Source organism: Hyperoodon ampullatus, assembly GCF_949752795.1.
Source record: "Hyperoodon ampullatus genome assembly, chromosome: 18".
Classification (NCBI taxonomy): Eukaryota; Metazoa; Chordata; class Mammalia; order Artiodactyla; family Ziphiidae; genus Hyperoodon; species Hyperoodon ampullatus.
In genome coordinates, this window is record NC_136931.1 from 56,422,405 (window position 1) to 56,439,869 (window position 17,465).

The 17,465-nt window shown below is 51.6% G+C and overlaps 1 protein-coding gene across 1 annotated transcript; it reads left to right on the top strand.

The window, feature by feature from the left end:
• Positions 1–9,316: 9,316 nt before the first annotated feature.
• On the top strand, positions 9,317–15,551 carry NR1H2 (nuclear receptor subfamily 1 group H member 2). Its single transcript, XM_079723051.1, has 8 exons — positions 9,317–9,374; positions 9,458–9,577; positions 9,898–10,188; positions 10,271–10,530; positions 10,743–10,922; positions 11,570–11,669; positions 13,735–13,943; positions 14,259–15,551. The coding sequence occupies exons 1-8, from the start codon at positions 9,332–9,334 to the stop codon at positions 14,403–14,405; spliced, it is 1,350 nt and encodes a 449-aa protein (XP_079579177.1). The 5' UTR covers positions 9,317–9,331; the 3' UTR covers positions 14,406–15,551.
• Positions 15,552–17,465: the final 1,914 nt, after the last annotated feature.

Genomic DNA, 17,465 nt, shown 5'->3' on the forward strand with positions numbered 1-17,465 from the left:
ATTTCTGGGTACCACCCTCAGAGACTCTGGCTCCAGAGGCCTGAGACAGAGCCCAAGAATCTGCCAGAAAAACAATTCATTTACATTATTTCAACTGTGTTAATGTTATTTCCATTTACAAGGACTGGGTAGACCTAGAGAAAAGCAAACTTGGGAGAGTATACTAGTTAGTTAATGCTGTGTAAAAATCACCCCCAAACTGAGTGCTTTAAGACAGAAAGAATCAGTTATTATTATTTTGGGGGGGCTTTCTGCGTTAAAGCTTTGAAAGTAGCTTGACCATGCAGTTCTGGCTCATAGGGTTGCAGACAGATGTCAGCTGAGGCTGCCATCATCTGAAGGCTTCAGTAAGGCCAGAGGATCCACTTTCAAAATGGTTGGGGCCCCACCTCTTGAACTCGGGTTTCCTTTAGGATGTTGTAGCAGGAAAGTCCCTTAGGTAGATGCTGGAGGAAAGTGATCTTCAGGGTGGAGTTACAAAGAGGGAGGGCCTAGGACCCGCAAGTTTCAGGAAGCATCCTCAGCAGCACCACAGGAAGTGTGGGCATTCAGTGAAGAGGAATCCTAAAGGAACAAAGGCTTAAGCATTGTACAAATAATTATGCAAGAAAGAGAAGGAAATATTGCAAGAGGGAGAGTTTTGAATAGGGAGAGGAGAAGGGATTCAGTGCCTAAGTGGAGGGGTTGGCCTCTTACAGATTGTCCACACATGGTCATGGGAGGGACAGCAGTGTACCTCTGAACGTGAGCTAGTAGTGTCCCTAAGGCAAGCATGGGGGAGTTTCTTTCTGATTGCTTCTATTTCTTTCAGCAAAAGAAGAAGTGAGAATGAAAAGGGTGAGGGCTGCTAGAGGTTTAGAGAAAGAAGATGAGAAAATGATTTCTTAGGGACTGGAGAAGAAAACTGTGGCAGCCTTGCAGTTTGGTTCTGAGTGTTTGCAGTCACACATCTGAAGTGTGTCCACTCACAAGCTCAGCTGGGTGAGAGCAGGCACACAGACGCAGTGAATTCATTTTAACCAGAGTTGGGGTTTTGCCAGGCGAGTATGACTGAGGGAGAAAGAGTAAGGGCGTTAATGTTATTTGTGCAAGGGCACGATTATGGTGGTTGACCACAGAATCTATGTAGCCTAAGGAAGGGAGGACATGAGAGATGAGGGAAACAGGAAAAGAAGGGTAGGATCAAAGGATCAGAGGTACCAAAGGCATTACAGAATTGAAAGGCCCTATATGATTAGGCCTCATCCCCTCCTTGACATCATCTCTTCTCAATCCCCCTCCTTCACTCTTGGCTGTTCCTCAAACATCCCAGACATACTCCTGCCTCAGGGCCTTTGCACAGGCTGTTCTGTCCAAATGTTTTCCCTCCAGAAAACCTTACTCACTCCCTCTCCTCCTTCAAATCTTTGCTTAAATGCTACCTTCTTAGTGAAGTCTACCCTGTTTACCCTATTGAATATGTCAACCATCCTCCCCCGGAATTTCCAATCTCCTTTACCCTGATCTGTTTTTTCCCCATAGCACTTGACATCTTCTAACATTTCATTAACTGAAATTAACACGACATAATTAATGTCATCAGTAGTAAACCACATGCTTCTTAGAATCAGTGATACTTTTTTTTTTTTTTTTTTGTGGTACGCGGGCCTCTCACTGTTGTGGCCTCTCCCGTTGCAGAGCACAGGCTCCGGACACGCAGGCTCAGTGGCCATGGCTCACGGGCCCAGCCGCTCCACGGCATGTGGGATCTTCCTGGACCGGGGCACGAACCCGTGTCCCCTGCATCAGCAGGCGGACTCTCAACCACTGCGCCACCAGGGAAGCCCAGTGATACTTTTTAATTAATTAATTAGTTTATTTACTTTTGCCTGCATTGGGTCTTCATTGCTGCGCGCAGGCTTTCTCTAGTTGCTGCGAGCAGGGGCTACTTTTCGTTGCGGTGCGCGGGCTTCTCATTGCGGTGGCTTCTCTTGTTGAGGAGCTCAAGCTCTAGGCGCGCGGTCTTCAGTAGTTGTGGCCCGCGGGCTCAGTAGTTGTGGCTCGCGGGCTCAGTAGTTGTGGCTCGCGGGCTCTAGAGTGCAGGCTCAGTAGTTGTGGTGCACGGGCTTAGTTGCTCCACGGCATGTGGGGTCTTCTCGGACCAGGGCTCAAACCCGTGTCCCCTGCACTGGCAGGCGGACTCTCAACCACTGTGCCACCAGGGAAGTCCCAGTGATACTTTCTATACTGGTAATTTACTTATTATCTTTAACATTTGTTTCCCCATTAGAATCTGATCTCCACAACATCAGGGATCTTGGTCTGTTTCACTTGCCACTCTGTCCTCAGCACCTAGGACAGCGCCTGGCATCTTGCAAAGGGTCAATAAATATTTTTAACAACCCACTTTGAGCACTTGTTGCGCTGAGGGATTTCCCTGACACAGCAGATGGAGGGCCGGTTTCTCTACAGTAACTCTCCCCACATCTCCCCCTCCTCTGTCTCAGCAGTTGGAATACTCAGTCTTTTTTTTTCTTTTCTTTTAAATTTTATTTATTTATTTATTTTTGGCTGCGTTGAGTCTTTGTTGCTTCGCGCGGGCTTTCTCTAGTTGCAGCGAGCGGGGGCTACTCTTCGTTGTGGTGCGCGGGCTTCTCATTGCGGTGGCTTCTCTTGTTGCGGAGCGCAGGCTCTATGCGCGCGGGCTTCACTAGTTGTCCCAGACCAGGGCTTGAACCCGTGAACCCCTGCATTGGCAGGCGGATTCTCAACCACTGCGCCACCAGGGAAGCCCGGAATACTCAGTCTTGACACCTCAGAGTCCCCCCTCAGACCGGATTTTGCATCTTCCGGCCCCAGTTTTTTTTTGGCCGTTCTGCGCGGCATGCTGGATCTTAGTTCCCCGACCAGGGATCGAACCCGTGCCCCCTGCAGTGGAAGCAAGGGGTCTTGCCCACTGGACCACCAGGGAAGTCCCCGGTCCCAATTCTCTAAGATTAAGTGGTTTCTGAAAGGTCTTGCCTGCAAATCCGTAAATTCTCACACGGTGGTGGTATGGGCCTATTTTCTCAGACAAGATCCGCTCTTTCACAACCCCCCCCATCAGTGTCTTTTCTTTTTCTTTAAAGAGTTCTAGTTTATGATTTAGTCAAACTCTAGGAATTATACTCGTAACAGGTAGAAATGTAAAGCCTTGTGATTATTCTCTATTCAGTAAGGGGAAGAATATTTTCTTTTTGAAAAATATTTTCTGATCAGTCTATTTTACATGAATTCTGATAATACAGTTTCATTTGTTTTTCCACATAAACTTCCCGAAAATGTTTTTAAAAATTAGTATACACGCTACAAAAATGGTTGACTCTACACGCATCGTTTTTACATTGACAATAATATTTGATCAACTTTCTTGTAGTTATGAACCAGTCTCTTAATTCAACTTAATTTACTGAGATCCAACAAGTATTTATTAAGCACCTTCCCCAAGGCAGCAATTTGTTTTGAAAAAAATTTAATTTTTAAACTTTACCTTCCTCCCTGGTTTCTTGAGCTGAAATCCTGGAACACATGGGTCTCTTTCAAGCCTCCCTGCTTTTGTCCCTGTGTTTCCCATTGCCTGAAATGGTGACACAAAGAAGTCAGGTAAGTTAGTCCTCTCTGACTGCCCCCTGCCTAAGGTAGCTGGGAGATGTATTCCGAACACAATCAGCAAACGAGACCTGGATCACCCGTATTCTGTCAAATAGTGGTTTGTAACCGGGTCGACTTCCAACACCAGACCAGGAGCCCTCGAGGTAAGTCTCAGGCCTGACACCTTTCTCCAGACTCAGAACAATCAAGGCTCAAGATTCGACTGGATAAAGAGTTACTAGATTCTTCCTTTCTTTCTTCCTTTTTTTCTTTTTGGAGATTGTCCTTTTTTTTTTTTTTTTTTTTACTTTTTAAGGAATGTTTGTGACAACTGTATATAATTTTCAAGGTTAATGACATATTGATTCACAATAATGAAAGTCTCCTTTATCTACGTATTAGTGTCCTGAAGGTACCTTAATTTACATAATCATAAATTACATTTTAACTGTCTTCATGAGCTTGTTCACCATTTGATGAAAACATAAACGGTAATTTTATTTGGGCTCAATTGTGTACATACTGCATTTATGCAGCATTAGAAAATAGCATTTAGGGGACTTCCTGGTGGTCCAATGGGTAAGACTCCTCACTCCCAACTCAGGGAGCCCGGGTTCGATCCCTGGTCGGGAAATAGATCCCACATGCTGCAACTATCCCTGCGTGCTGCCTCAAACACCCTGCGCAGCCAAAATAAGTAAATAAATAAATATTTTTTTAAGTTAAAAGAAAATAGCATTTTAATCTAACCAGCAAGTTAGGCTCATTACAAAAAATAAGAATATTGGTTAAAACTCTTTTCTTTTTTTAATTTTAATTTTTTTGGCTGCGCCACGTGGCATGCGGGATCTTAGTTCTCCGACCAAGGATGGGACCTACGCCCCCTGCAGTGGACGCGCTGGAGTCTTAACCACTGGATCGCCAGGGAAGTCCCTACTAGACTTTTCGTGGCGGCGTTGGGGGGCGGCGGGCGTGGGTTGAAGCTCCAGACACCTTGGAGTCAGCCTCCAGGCCTGGCTTTCGCTCACTGCCCTTATTACTTTTGCGGGAGTTCCACTGGCCAGAACCGAGTCACGTGATCACACCTAGCTGCAAGGGCAGGTGGGAAATGTAGTCCACTTGTGTCACCCTGGACAAGGGACTGTTTTTTGTGAATTCTCAGCCAGTGTTGAACACATTTAGCCCACAGGTCCTCATGATTGGATCTGTGTTCCCTCTATGATCTTATCTTGTATCTTCATCCCACCCCACACAGCTCCAGCCATTCTGGCCTTCTTTGCCTGTTTTAGAACAAGCCAAAAGTATTCCTACCTTGTCTTACTGATAAGTTTATTAAGAGTTGGTCAGGGGATTTCCCTGGTGGTATAGTGGTTAAGATAAAGCGCTTCCACTGCTGTGACCCAGGGTTCAATCCCTGGTTGGGAAACTGAGATCCCGCAAGCCATGCTGCCAAGATGAAAAAAAAAAAAACAAACCACAACAACAACTAAACAAACAAAAAAAGACTTGGTCATAATTTTGGAAAAATTGCATCACCCACTACAACACTGCCAGAGACATTTGAGTTGATGACATAGCATTCCTGCGTCAGACTGCACTGTAGCTTTCAAATTCACAGTAATTCTATATTTTGAAGAAAGATTTGGCTGCCATATTTTTTCTGTCATCCACCTTTGTTGATGTAAATATCATTTTGTTACAGACTAGCTGTTACCCCTGAACCCACAGACCACAGTGAGGCCAAACAAACCAAAACATGGGAGTTTGGAGCAGAGAAAGGTTTATTGCAGGGCAATGCAAGAACAGGTGGCGCATCTCCCAACCTTGAACTCCCCAAAGGGTTTCAGCAAAGTATTTTTAAAAAATTTTAATCTTATATTGGAGTATAGTTGATTAACAACGTTGTGTTATTTTCAGGTATACAGCAAAGTGATTCAGTTATACATATACATGTATCTATTCTTTTCCAAATTCTTTTCCCATTTAGGTGATTACAGAATATTGAGCAGAGTTCTCTGTGCTATACAGTAGGTCCTTGTTGGTTATCTATTTTAAATACTAGTGTGTACATGTCAATCCCAAACTCCCAATCTATCCCTCCCCCCTCATTTTTTAAAAAAATAAATTTATTTATTTATTTACTTTTGGCTGCGTTGGGTCTTGGTTGCTGCATGCAGGCTTTCTCTAGTTGCGGCGAGTGGGGGCTACTCTTCGTTGCAGTGGGTGGGCTTCTCATTGTGGTGGCTTCACTTGTTGTGGAGCACGGGCTCTAGGCTCTAGGCGCATGGGCTTCAGTAGTTGTGGAACATGGGCTTCAGTAGTTGTGGCTCGCAGGCTCTAGAGCACAGGCTCAGTAGTTGTGGCGCACAGGCTTAGTTGCTCCGCGGCATGTAGGATCTTCTCGGACCAGGGCTCGAACTCGTGTCCCCTGCATTGGCAGGCAGATTCTTAACCATTGCACCACCAGGGAAGTCCTACCCACCCCCCCTCATTTTTAAAGGCAAGTTGAGGGAGGGGCAACCCAGGGTATGTGATCAGCTCGTGAATAGTTCTCTGCTTGGTTGATGTTGAGGTAACAGGGCAGTTAACACTATCAGTCCTTAGGTGCCAGTAGATCTGGGGGCTATGATCATCAAGTAGTTAATTTCTTACCTTTGGTGGTGGTTCTTAGCATCTGAAAAACTCAGGAAATATGCATGAGATACTATTCTCTGTGTATAGTATCATGAGATACTATTATACTTCTGAAACTGTGTAACTCAAATTGGGACTTGAACCCACAGGCCAGGACTCAAACCCAGCCAAAACCTAGATTGGGACTTGAACCCAAGGTCTTTTAACGGAGATCACACACCTGGTCTCAGGACTTAATGAAGCTCAGGTTCTTGATGTCTCATTGCAGAAAGAATTCAGTGAGAGACAAAGTGATAGTAAGAAGTGAATTTATTTAGAGAGAAACACACTCCATAGACAGAGTGTGGGCCATCTCAGAAGGCGAGAGCGGCATGAGGATATGGGGTTGTCAGTTTTTATAAGGGTGGGTAATTTCATAGGCTAATGAGTGAGAGAAGTATTCCAGCTATTTTGGGGAAGGGGTGGGGATTTCCAGTGATTAAGCCATTGCCCACTTTCTGACCTTTATGGTTGGACTTGGAACTGTCGTGGCGCCTGTGGGTGTGTCATTTAGCTTGCTGATGTGTTACAATGAGTGTATACTGAGGCTCAAGGTCTAGTGGAAGTCGACTTGTCCGCCATCTTGGACCTATTTGGTTCTAATCAGGTTTATGTCGTGTCCTCAGGCTATGCCATTCTTTTAAAATTATGCCCTGCCCCCTTCTCTCCTGTTTCACTTCAGAGAGAATCTACAGCAGAGGATATAGTGGAGGGGTCTGTCATGGGAAGGCCCGTTAGGGTCCTGCTTGGTTACAAACTGAGACTGAGAGTGACGTGACTTGCCCCCAAACTGTTGTCCATCTTCAGTCTATTTCAGCTGTTTGCACTTTTCTAACAGTGAAAAGTTAAAAATAATTTTCACCAGAATAAACATAGTTCACACATACTGGGCTCCTTATTTGAGCCTGGCCAGGTTCATGGTTTTTACCTCATTTAATCATAATGACAATGCAACAACAAACTCTTGTTGGTCCCAATTTACAGATGAGGAAACTGAGGTGCAGGGATAGTAAATAGCTTGGCTCAACATTACACATTGAGGAAGTGGCAGAGACACCCATTCAGTCATCCCCCATGCCCATGTTAGCCACTCGTTTTATTGGTAAACATCCTCGGATGGAAATTTACACAGCTTGAAGGCCACGCTGGAATGGACAAAACAATCTACAAAAGAGTATGGAGCATATATCCCCATTAAAAAAAATACATATACGCTCAACATAGATCTGATTATCACGGTGGAAAGACTTTGGAACAATTTCCATCTTCTACCTGTTCAAGTATTCTGAGTTTTTTTGTTTGTTTTTGCCCTGCTGTGGGGCTTGCGGGATCTTAGTTCCCCTACCAGGGATTGAACGTGGGCTACGGCAGTGAAAGCGCCCAGTCCTAACCACTGGACCTCCAGAGAATTCCCGAGTTTTCTTTAAAAACTATTATTTTTAGCTTTTTCGTAGAGGAAGGTTACTTTTTAAAAGAATTATTCCTATCACCAAATTTTTTTTTTTTTTTTTTTTTTTTTTTTTTTTGCGTACGCGGGCCTCTCACTGTTGTGGCCTCTCCTGTTGCGGAGCACAGGCTCCGGACGCGCAGGCCCAGCGGCCATGGCTCATGGGCCCAGCGGCTCCGCGGCATGTGGGATCTTCCCGGACCGGGGCACGAACCCGTGTCCCCTGCATTGGCAGGCGGACTCTCAACCACTGCGCCACCAGGGAAGCCCACCAAATTATTTTTTAAATATATTTTTTCCAGGTTTTTTCTAGGTCTAGGTTTGTAATTTAACTTATTTAAAACCAATAAGCAGTGCACTTCCAAAATCAGAAAACTTACAACAACCCAGGAGGGACAAACATGCTTTTAATCAGCCGTGTGCGAAAGGATCTGTAGTCGTGGAGATGATGCAGAGTAAATCTTTGGCCCGCAAGCCCAGAGAAGCACAGGGCAGAGTTTAAAGACACGCAGGGCGGGGCGGGAAGGTTTGGGTCTTGCCATGCCGCCCTCTTGCCCAACGCTTGATTGAATGGGTCCGGAACTCTTCTGCCAGCCCCCAGTGGAACTATCCGGAAAGGTAAGCTTCCGGTTGGCATACGACTTCCGTGCGGGGCAGCTGATTAGGCTAGCCCTAGAGCGACCGGAATTCCGTCACCCTGACTCCCCGCCCACTCCCGGAAGTGACGCACGGTGGGGGTTGCCGGAAGAAGTGGCGAAGTTAGTTTTGAGGGGACCCGGGTCGCGGCGGCGTGCCAGTGTATACAGAGGAGGAGGAAGAGAAGCAGACCAAGGGTAGGCAAGCAGGTGCACTCGAGTGTGGGGAGACGCGGGAGGACCCCTGGGCCTGGGGCTTCCCGATGTTCCCCGCGCTCCTTGGCTCAGCCCCCTTCTCTCCTTCCACCGTCTCCCCTCCGTAGCTCGCGCAGCCCCCGGCTGTTTCCAGGGCAACGGGAGTAGGGGACCCCACGAGAGGCCGCCCACGAGACCCTCGCGCGCAGCCATGAGCCCCGCCCCCCACTGGTGTTCGGAGAGGGGCGGGACCTGGAGAGAGGTGTGGGGGCGGAGTATGATGGGAGGAGGTGGGGCGGGACCTGGAAGGGATGGGGAAGGACCTAGAAGGAAACGATATGTGGGCGGAGCATAATAGGAGGAGATGGGGTCAGAATGAGAGGTAGGGGTGCTTCCTCGGCAGAAGTGGGGTGAGGAAGTGAGGGCCGAGCACTTGAAGCAGAAGGGACAGTATCTGGAAAAAGCCGGTGGGCGGGATCTGGAGTGGAGGCAGCCTAAAGGAGGGGCAGAGTCTAGAGGAGGGAGGGGCTTGAGACTCACCTGAAGGCTGTCCTGGAGCAGAAGGGGGCAGGCCCTATTGGAACTGGATGGGAGGTTATGTAGACTGGCAGGGACTGGGGGTGGGGTGTGTATGCAGTCGGGGAAGAGTCTGAGAGATGGAGGAAAGAGAGGTAGCCCCATGAAAACCTGGTGGCTGGCCTAACCTGACCCTCCCTGGCCCCGCAAGGCTCTCAGTCCCCCTGTATTCTGCAGGCTGCTCCGTGACCCCACCATGTCCACCCCCGCCACGAGTTCCCTGGACACCCCCTTGCCTGGTGAGTGACCCCTTTCCCAACCCAGCCATCCCCCAGCCAGCGGATTATTGTCAGGAGAAACTCACTGTGCCTCCCTCTCCCAGGAAGTGGCCCTAGCACCCCCTCTTCTTCACCTGATGGAAAGGAGGATGGCCCTGAGCCGTGCCCAGGGGCGGATCCTGATGTCCCAGGCACTGATGGGGCCAACTCAGCTTCCGTCGTGGGTGAGACGGGGTCCAGGGACATGGGCTGGGAGTTGGTATGAAGGCTTAGGGAGGGATCTAGAAAGGGAGAAAGATCAGAAATGGGGATGGGCAACCCCAGTTTCTTGTTGATCTTTTTCTTCTGTTAGTCCTTGACATCTCTTATTTTGACCCATTCTTTGGGATTCACTGACATACACATCTTTCCCTGTGAATTGCCATCTCCCTGGATCACTCTCCACACTCTGACTCTTTGCCTCCGATCTCTCATGGACCTGTCGCTCTGGCTGCCGTTTATCTCTGTGGCTGTGTCTCGCGTGGCTTCTGTCCACCAACGCCAGTCATCCTAGACACAGCAGAGGAGCCGGAGCGCAAGCGAAAGAAGGGCCCGGCTCCAAAGATGCTGGGCGACGAGCTGTGCCAGGTGTGCGGGGACACAGCCTCTGGCTTCCACTACAACGTGCTCAGCTGCGAAGGCTGCAAGGGCTTCTTCAGGCGAAGTGTGATCCGAGGCGGGGCCGGGCGCTACGCCTGCCGGGGTGGTGGAACCTGCCAGATGGATGCCTTCATGCGGCGCAAGTGCCAGCAATGCCGGCTGCGAAAATGCAAGGAGGCTGGGATGCGGGAGCAGTGTGAGTGCCAGGGAGGGATCAGTGCCAGCCTGGCCCCTGCCCAGGCCTGGGACCTCTACTGAGGCCTGTGTCTCCCCAACAGGCGTCCTCTCCAAAGAACAGATCCGGAAGAAGAAGATTCGGAAGCAGCAGCAGCAGTCGTCACCCACAGGGCTGGGAGTCAGCAGCAGCTCAGCCTCTGGGCCTGGGGCCTCCCCTGGAGGGTCTGACGGGGGTGGCCAGGGCTCCGGGGAAGGCGAGGGTGTCCAGTTAACAGCCGCTCAGGAACTAATGATCCAGCAATTGGTGGCGGCCCAGCTGCAGTGCAATAAACGCTCCTTCTCTGACCAGCCTAAAGTCACGGTACGGCCCCTTCCACAGCCTTGAGGGGCGATGGCCCCAGGAGGGTCAAGCTCAGAGGGCCACAGTCTAGGGCATGGGGAGAGAATGAGGCTCCAGAGGGCAGGGGCTTTGAGACGGGGGCCTCCTAGGGTGTAGACTTTGCCTCAAGGGGCCCCCATAGCCTTGGGCTTATGGAAGAAGTCCTGAGAGTAACCTGGCCCCCACGTCCCCAGCCCTGGCCCTTGGGCGCAGACCCGCAGTCCCGTGATGCTCGCCAGCAGCGTTTTGCCCACTTCACGGAGCTGGCCATCATCTCAGTCCAGGAGATCGTGGACTTTGCCAAGCAGGTGCCTGGCTTCCTGCAGCTGGGTCGTGAGGACCAGATCGCCCTCCTGAAGGCATCTACCATTGAGGTAATGGCTGGCCCGCCCAGCCTCAGGGAGGCCCTTCCATCTTGCCCTCAAGGAATCCCAGAGATAAGCCCCAGGACAGATGCTGGGAGCATAGTGGCAAGCCAGACTCTGGTCCTTGCCTTGGTGGGGATGGTATTCTACAGGAGATCAGAATACTAAACAAGTCATCAGAGCCTCCCACGAGGCAAGGAGAGAAAGGAAACAGGCCTGAGGCTGAGAATAATTGAGGATTGGGCTGGAGGGACACACTTTAGGGAATGTGCTGAAAAGGCTTATTTAGGGAGTTGACATTTGAACCAAGCAATGGTAATGAATGAACATTGAGTGCCTAGTGTATGCCGTGCCCTATTCCAAGTGCTGGATGCGTGGTAGTAAACAAAGAGCTCTGCCCCGTGCCTCCTAACCACTTGGGGAGAGGGTCCTGAGTGGAGGAGGCTAGGGTGCCCAACCTGGAGGAGGGAGAGAGCTCGGAGTGTCCAACACGCTGACCGCAGTCCATGTGGCCGTGAGAACGGCGGGGCGGGGGTGGGGGAAGGTGAGGGATGATCCCGGCAAGATCAGGGCCCCCATTCAGGCCAGTAGAGGAAGGACAGTGGCTAAAGGGTCACTGTCAAACCCCTGCCCATCCCTCTCCCCCCCGCTCTCAGATCATGCTGCTGGAGACGGCCAGACGCTACAACCACGAGACCGAGTGCATCACGTTCCTGAAAGACTTCACCTACAGCAAGGATGACTTCCACCGCGCAGGTAAGGCCAAGTGCAGGCTGGGCGGTGGGGGCACAAGTGGCGCCTCTGCTGGGTCCGTGCTGGCTGCGAGATGCGGGGCCCTCTCATCCCTGTCTGAGCCTCTGTTTCTTTATCTCCCAAGTGGGGTGAGGGTTGAGCCCACCTTGCAGTGAGACAGGAGCACGTTTACTGAGCACCGACTCTGCACAGTGGGACATAGTGCAGGATGAAACGGGTCTCTGCTGTCACATAGGGCATCTTGGTAAGAATTAAGAAAAGACACTCTCTCCTCCTCGAGCCTGGTCTCACATGAGGGAGGCTGGATCTCAATCCATCAGGAAATGCACAACCTCCCCAGCTGTACAGGGCAGCCCTGGTCCCTGCCCTCCAAGAGCACTTCCTTGGGGATGTAACCTAGGCGATGGCCTTCTGGAGGAAGCGTAGTTGAACTGAGGCTAGAGGAGTGAGAAAGATCACCTAGGAAAAGGGAGGTGAGGAGTAGCATTAGCCACCAGGGAATGCACGTGCAAAGGCCTTGCTCCCTTGGCCTCTGGGCTTTCTCAGTGTGTCTTGTTCTCTCCCGTTATCTCTCCCTGGGGCACCTCTCTGTACTCCTGGACATCTGCTCCTAACCTCATCTTTAACACCTGGCCCTTCCAACACCCAGGACAGTCCCAGTAACCCTTTGAGTATAAGCTTGGCAGGGGAGCACTGGGTTGCGGGGGAGTGTTTCTGGCAGGGAGGTCAGCATGTGCAAAGGTCCTGAGGTGGGGAAGAGCCGGGCGGTTTTAAGGAACCAGAAGGAGGCTCGGAGCACAGGGAGATGGGGCTGGAGAGGAGGTTGGTTCACATCACATCCCCCGCATCCTCTGCCATTACCGCAGTCTGCGCCTCAGTTGGTTCTCCTTGGAACATTGCAGGGGCCCCTCACTGGGCTTCTACCTCCACCCCAACCCAGTGTGTTTGTTCACACAGTCGTCAGAAGAATTCAGTTAACAACCAAGTTAGCTCATGTCCCTCCTGTGCTCAGAATTGTTCATGGCTCCCATCTCACTGGGAGAAAAGCCGAAGTCGTCACCTGGCCCCCAGGCCCTGCAGGGTGTGGCCCCCTCCCTCTCAGCCCTCATCTCCTGCCCTCTCCTCTCACTCGCTCTCCTCCAGCCACACTGGCCTCCCTCTCACTGGAACCACTAACTGTGCTCCCGCCTCAGGGCTTCTGTACCTGCTGGTCCCTCTGTCCAGAACTAGGGGGACCAACTCATCCCAGTTGGCTTGGGACCTTCCCAACTTTAATACTAAAAGTCTCAGGGCCCAGGAAGTCTAGTTCCAGGCAAAGCAGACGGGTGGTGCCCTACCTGGAACACTCACACGTCCTGGTAACTTGCCCCCTCCCCTCCTTGGGGTCAGACACCCTGCATTGAGGGAGGCCTTCGTTCAATGTCACGCTATGGTGACCATCTTGTCTAAGATGTTGACACGATTCTTGTGGGCCCCAATTACCCTTCCCTGTGTTACCTTGATCCATAGAACTCAGAATCATCTCACAGGGTGGATAGTTTCCTTACATATTCGTCTACTGTCTGTCCCCTCGAGCCCCAAAGGTAAGTTCCACGGGAGCAGGGGGCTTTGTCTTATAAACATCTCTACCCTGGGGCCTGGCATGCAGGAGGTGCTCAGTCACGTTTGATGAATGAATGAGTCTCGCCTGCCAATGACTTTGGGCTTCACTCCGAGAGCAGGGGAAGCCACCGCAGGGGGTGACATAATGTGACCTAGGATTAAACTTCTTTCGTTTTCCCAAGGAGAGGAACCGGGAAGGCAGGAAGGAAGTGAAGCAGGTGATGGGGTGGTAGAAAATTCTGAGTTAAGTGTTCACGCTCATTACTCGTTCCTTCATTCGGACGAGAGGTATGGCACACCTACTACGTGCCAGGCACCCTGACAGGCAGTGGGATTACAGGGTGACCAGCACTCTCTACCTACTGCTGTTTCGCTCACCCTGAAGGTGGGCAGCGCCAGGGGCCAGGCCCGGGGGCCGGTTTCAGGGTCGGGGGGGTTCATCGGGCCGGGCCTCCCACCTCTGCAGGCCTGCAGGTGGAATTCATCAACCCCATCTTCGAGTTCTCGCGGGCCATGAGGCGCCTGGGCCTGGACGATGCTGAGTACGCCCTCCTCATCGCCATCAACATCTTCTCGGCCGACAGGCCCAACGTGCAGGAGCCGAGCCGAGTCGAGGCGCTGCAGCAGCCCTACGTGGACGCGCTGCTGTCCTACACCCGCATCAAGAGGCCACAGGTGCCAGAGCCCAGCCCCTTCGGCCTGGGGAGGGACAGGAAGTCCAGACCCGTGTGGGGTCAGCCTGGGGCCAGGGGCCGGCTGCCTAGTCCCAGCCCAGCTCTGTCGCCGCCCCCGGCACCCCTGACAGCACTCTGAGCTCTGGTCAGCGTCCTCTCAGCAAGAGTGTGTCCTCGAGCCCGTCCCCTCCACAAGGAGCCGGGCCTAGTCCACGCACGGGGCGCCACACTCTCTGTCCTGGCTCGACCCACGGAGGGGCCCTCCTGGTGGTCTGAGGGGCTGACCCGCGCCCACTCCCTCCCGTCCCCCCCGCAGGACCAGCTGCGTTTCCCCCGCATGCTGATGAAGCTCGTGAGCCTGCGCACGCTCAGCTCCGTGCACTCGGAGCAGGTCTTCGCCCTGCGGCTCCAGGACAAGAAGCTGCCGCCTTTGCTATCCGAGATCTGGGACGTCCACGAATGAGGGGCCCGGCCACCCTGCCCCACCACCCTGCACCCTCCAGTGAATGAACACTGGGGTGTGGACGGGCCAGGCTGGGCCTGGGGTCCCGCCCTGTGGCTTGGAGCTCAGGCCCTGGCCCCGCCAGCCCTCAGGATGAGCCCCAGTCGGGGTTGGGGAGCCTCTCTCCCCGCCCACTGAGTCTTCCTGGGAGGGGTAGATGGGTCACAGATCACGACCTCTCCCAGCACTCCCAGCTGCCCTCCCTGCCCAGCTTACACCTCAAGCCTACCACGCAGTGCACCTTGGGATGCAGGGGAGGGCCTGTGGCTCCCCCAGAGCCCGAGAGACACAGGCCCCCCTCCCTCTGCTCCTTTTATTTAATAAAAACTAAAAAAAAAAAAAAAAAACAGGAAAATAAAATATGAATAGAAACCTGCCCTGAGCCAGAGTGAGTCTGAGGTGGGGAGGGGCGGCCAGGGTCTTCATGGACACCAACCCCCGTGGACCTGGTGCTGAGATGGGAAGGGTTCAGGGTGATGTGACTAGGCGCTATGGGTGCCCAGGAGAGGCCCCTGACAACCTCACAGTCACCTCCCGGTGGAGCCCGCTCCTGAAGGACAAGGAGGGTTTAAGTGGATGAGAAGGGGCTTTCATTCAATCAAGTATTGGCTGAAGTCTCTTGTGGGCCAGGCACTGTGCTGGCCATCCTGGGGTCACAGATGTCATTCATTCAGCAAAAATGTGTGAAGCATTTTGGGACTTCCCTGGTGGCGCAGTGGTTAAGAATCCACCTGCCAGTGCAGGGGACACGGGTTCGAACCCTGGTCCGGGAAGATCCCACATGCTGCAGAACAGTTAAGCCCGTGCGCCACAACTACTGAGCCTGCGCTCTAGAGCCCGCACGCCACAACTACTGAAGTCCATGCGCCTAGAGCCCGTGCTCCACAACAAGAGAAGCCCCCACAATGAGAAGCCCACGCACTGCAACAAAGAGTAGCCACTGCTGGCCGCAAATGGAGGAAGCCTGCATACAGCAACGAACACCCAACGCAGCTAAATAAATAAATAAATAAATAAAATAAAATTTAAAATGTATGGAGCATTTACTATGTGCCAAATACAAGATTAGGCACTGGAAACATCAGTGAACAAGATAAAGTCTCTCCTTGCAGCCACCGTGGAAAACAGTATGGATGTTTCTCAAAAAACTAAAACGGGGGGAATTCCCTGGTGGTCCAGTGGTTAGTACTCTGAGGGCCCGGGTTCAATCCCTGGTCTGGGAACTAAGATCCCACAAGCCATGCGGCTCGGCCAAACAAAAACAAAACCAAAAGCAAAACTAAAACTAGTACTCATCACAGGATGCAGCAATCCCACTCCTGGGTACATATCCAAAAAGAACAAAAACACTACTTCGAAAAGATACGTGCACTTCAGTGTTCACAGCAGTATGATTTAAATTACCAAGATATGGAAGCAACCTAAGTGTCCATCAGATGAATGGATAAAGATGTGGCGTGTATATACACAATGGGATACTACTCAGCCATAAAAGAATGAAAGTTTGCTATTTGCCGCAACCTGGGTGGACTTGGAGGGCATTATGCTAAGTGAAATGAGAAAAAGACAAATACTGTATTTTACTTATAAGTGGAATCTGGATACAACAAAGTAGTGAATGTAACAAAAAGAAGCAGACTCACAGATAAAGAGAACAAGCTAGTGGTTACCGGTAGGGGGGAGGGCCAGTAGGGGTGGGAGAGTGGGAGGTGAAAACTATTGGGTGTAAGATAGGCTCAAGGATGTGTTGTACAACATGGGGAATATAGCCAATATTTTGTAATAACTGTAAATGGAAAGTAACCTCTAAAATATGTATTAGGAGGCTTCCCTGGTGGCGCAGTGCTTGAGAGTCCGCCTGCCGATGCACGGGACACGGGTTCGTGCCCCGGTCCGGGAGGATCCCACATGCCGCGGAGCGGCTGGGCCCGTGAGCTATGGCCGCTGGACCTGCGCATCCGGAGCCTGTGCTCCGCGGCGGGAGAGGCCGCGGCAGTGAGAGGCCCGCGTACCGACAAAAAAATAAAATAAAAAAAAATTCAATTCAATTAAATATATATTAGGGAATTCCCTGGAGGTCCAGTGGTTAGGACTCTGCGCTTTCATTTCCGGGGGCCGTGTTCGATTTCTGGTCGGGTAACTAAGATCTCACAAGCTGGGCAGCACGGCCAAAATTAAAATTAAATTTAAAAAATAAAATAGAACAATAAATAAATAAAAAGATCAAGTCCCTCCTTGGAGTTGTCTACCAGTCAGGGCTGGTAATGGGGGGCTGAGCAAGGACTGCTAGAAGGTAAGGGAATAGGGGCTTTAAGGGGGACAGCACGGGGCAACGTGGGAGCTGGAAGAGGAAGTCCGGCAAGGCCTCACAAAAGGCCCAGATGAGTTCAAAGAAAGGAAGGGCAGGGGAGTTCTCCTAATGTCTCCTTCTCTTGCGCCTTGAGGGGACACCGAGGTGAGCTGGATGGACAGTCCTGGTCGAGGGTGAAGAGGGTGTTGATTGGAGGGATGGGCTGGGTCCTGAAAAACATTAAGTTTTTTTTTTAGAAGGGGGAGAGGGAACAGCGGAAGTGAGAGTAGTTAGAAGAGACGGTCCCATCCCAAGCAGTGTGCCTGTCGCCTTACAGGTGTGCCCGCCCTGCGCTGAGTCCAGTTTACAGATGGGGAAACTGTGGCTGTGAGCCAGGAGAACCGACCAGGCCAGGATCTGAGCGCGAACCGGCCAGCCTCTACGGAGAGGGAAAAGGTCAGGCTGCGCGAGCTGAAGAATGAACAGTGCCCAGGTGGTCCTACCGAGCAAGGCCTCGGCCAGGAGGCAGGTGGAAAAGCAGAGGAGGCGCGCCTAGCACCTTAGAACTGGCGGAGTCGTGGTGACGGCCAGTGCCCACGACCGCTGCGCGCGCTCAGATAACACTGGGTCGCGACGCTTCGGCACGGAGGGGGCGTGGCTTTGAGCCGCATACGTCAGAAGGGGCGTGGTTCGGCGAGGGTTCGTCAGCAAGGGGACTAGACCACAGCCGG

Coding starts and splice junctions, on each gene's coding strand:
- NR1H2 (XM_079723051.1), top strand. CDS start 9,332: ATGTCCACCCCCGCCACGAGTTCCCTGGACACCCCCTTGCCTG. Junction 10,531..10,742: donor CTGACCAGCCTAAAGTCACG/GTACGGCCCCTT, acceptor CCACGTCCCCAG/CCCTGGCCCTTGGGCGCAGA. Junction 10,923..11,569: donor TGAAGGCATCTACCATTGAG/GTAATGGCTGGC, acceptor CCCCGCTCTCAG/ATCATGCTGCTGGAGACGGC.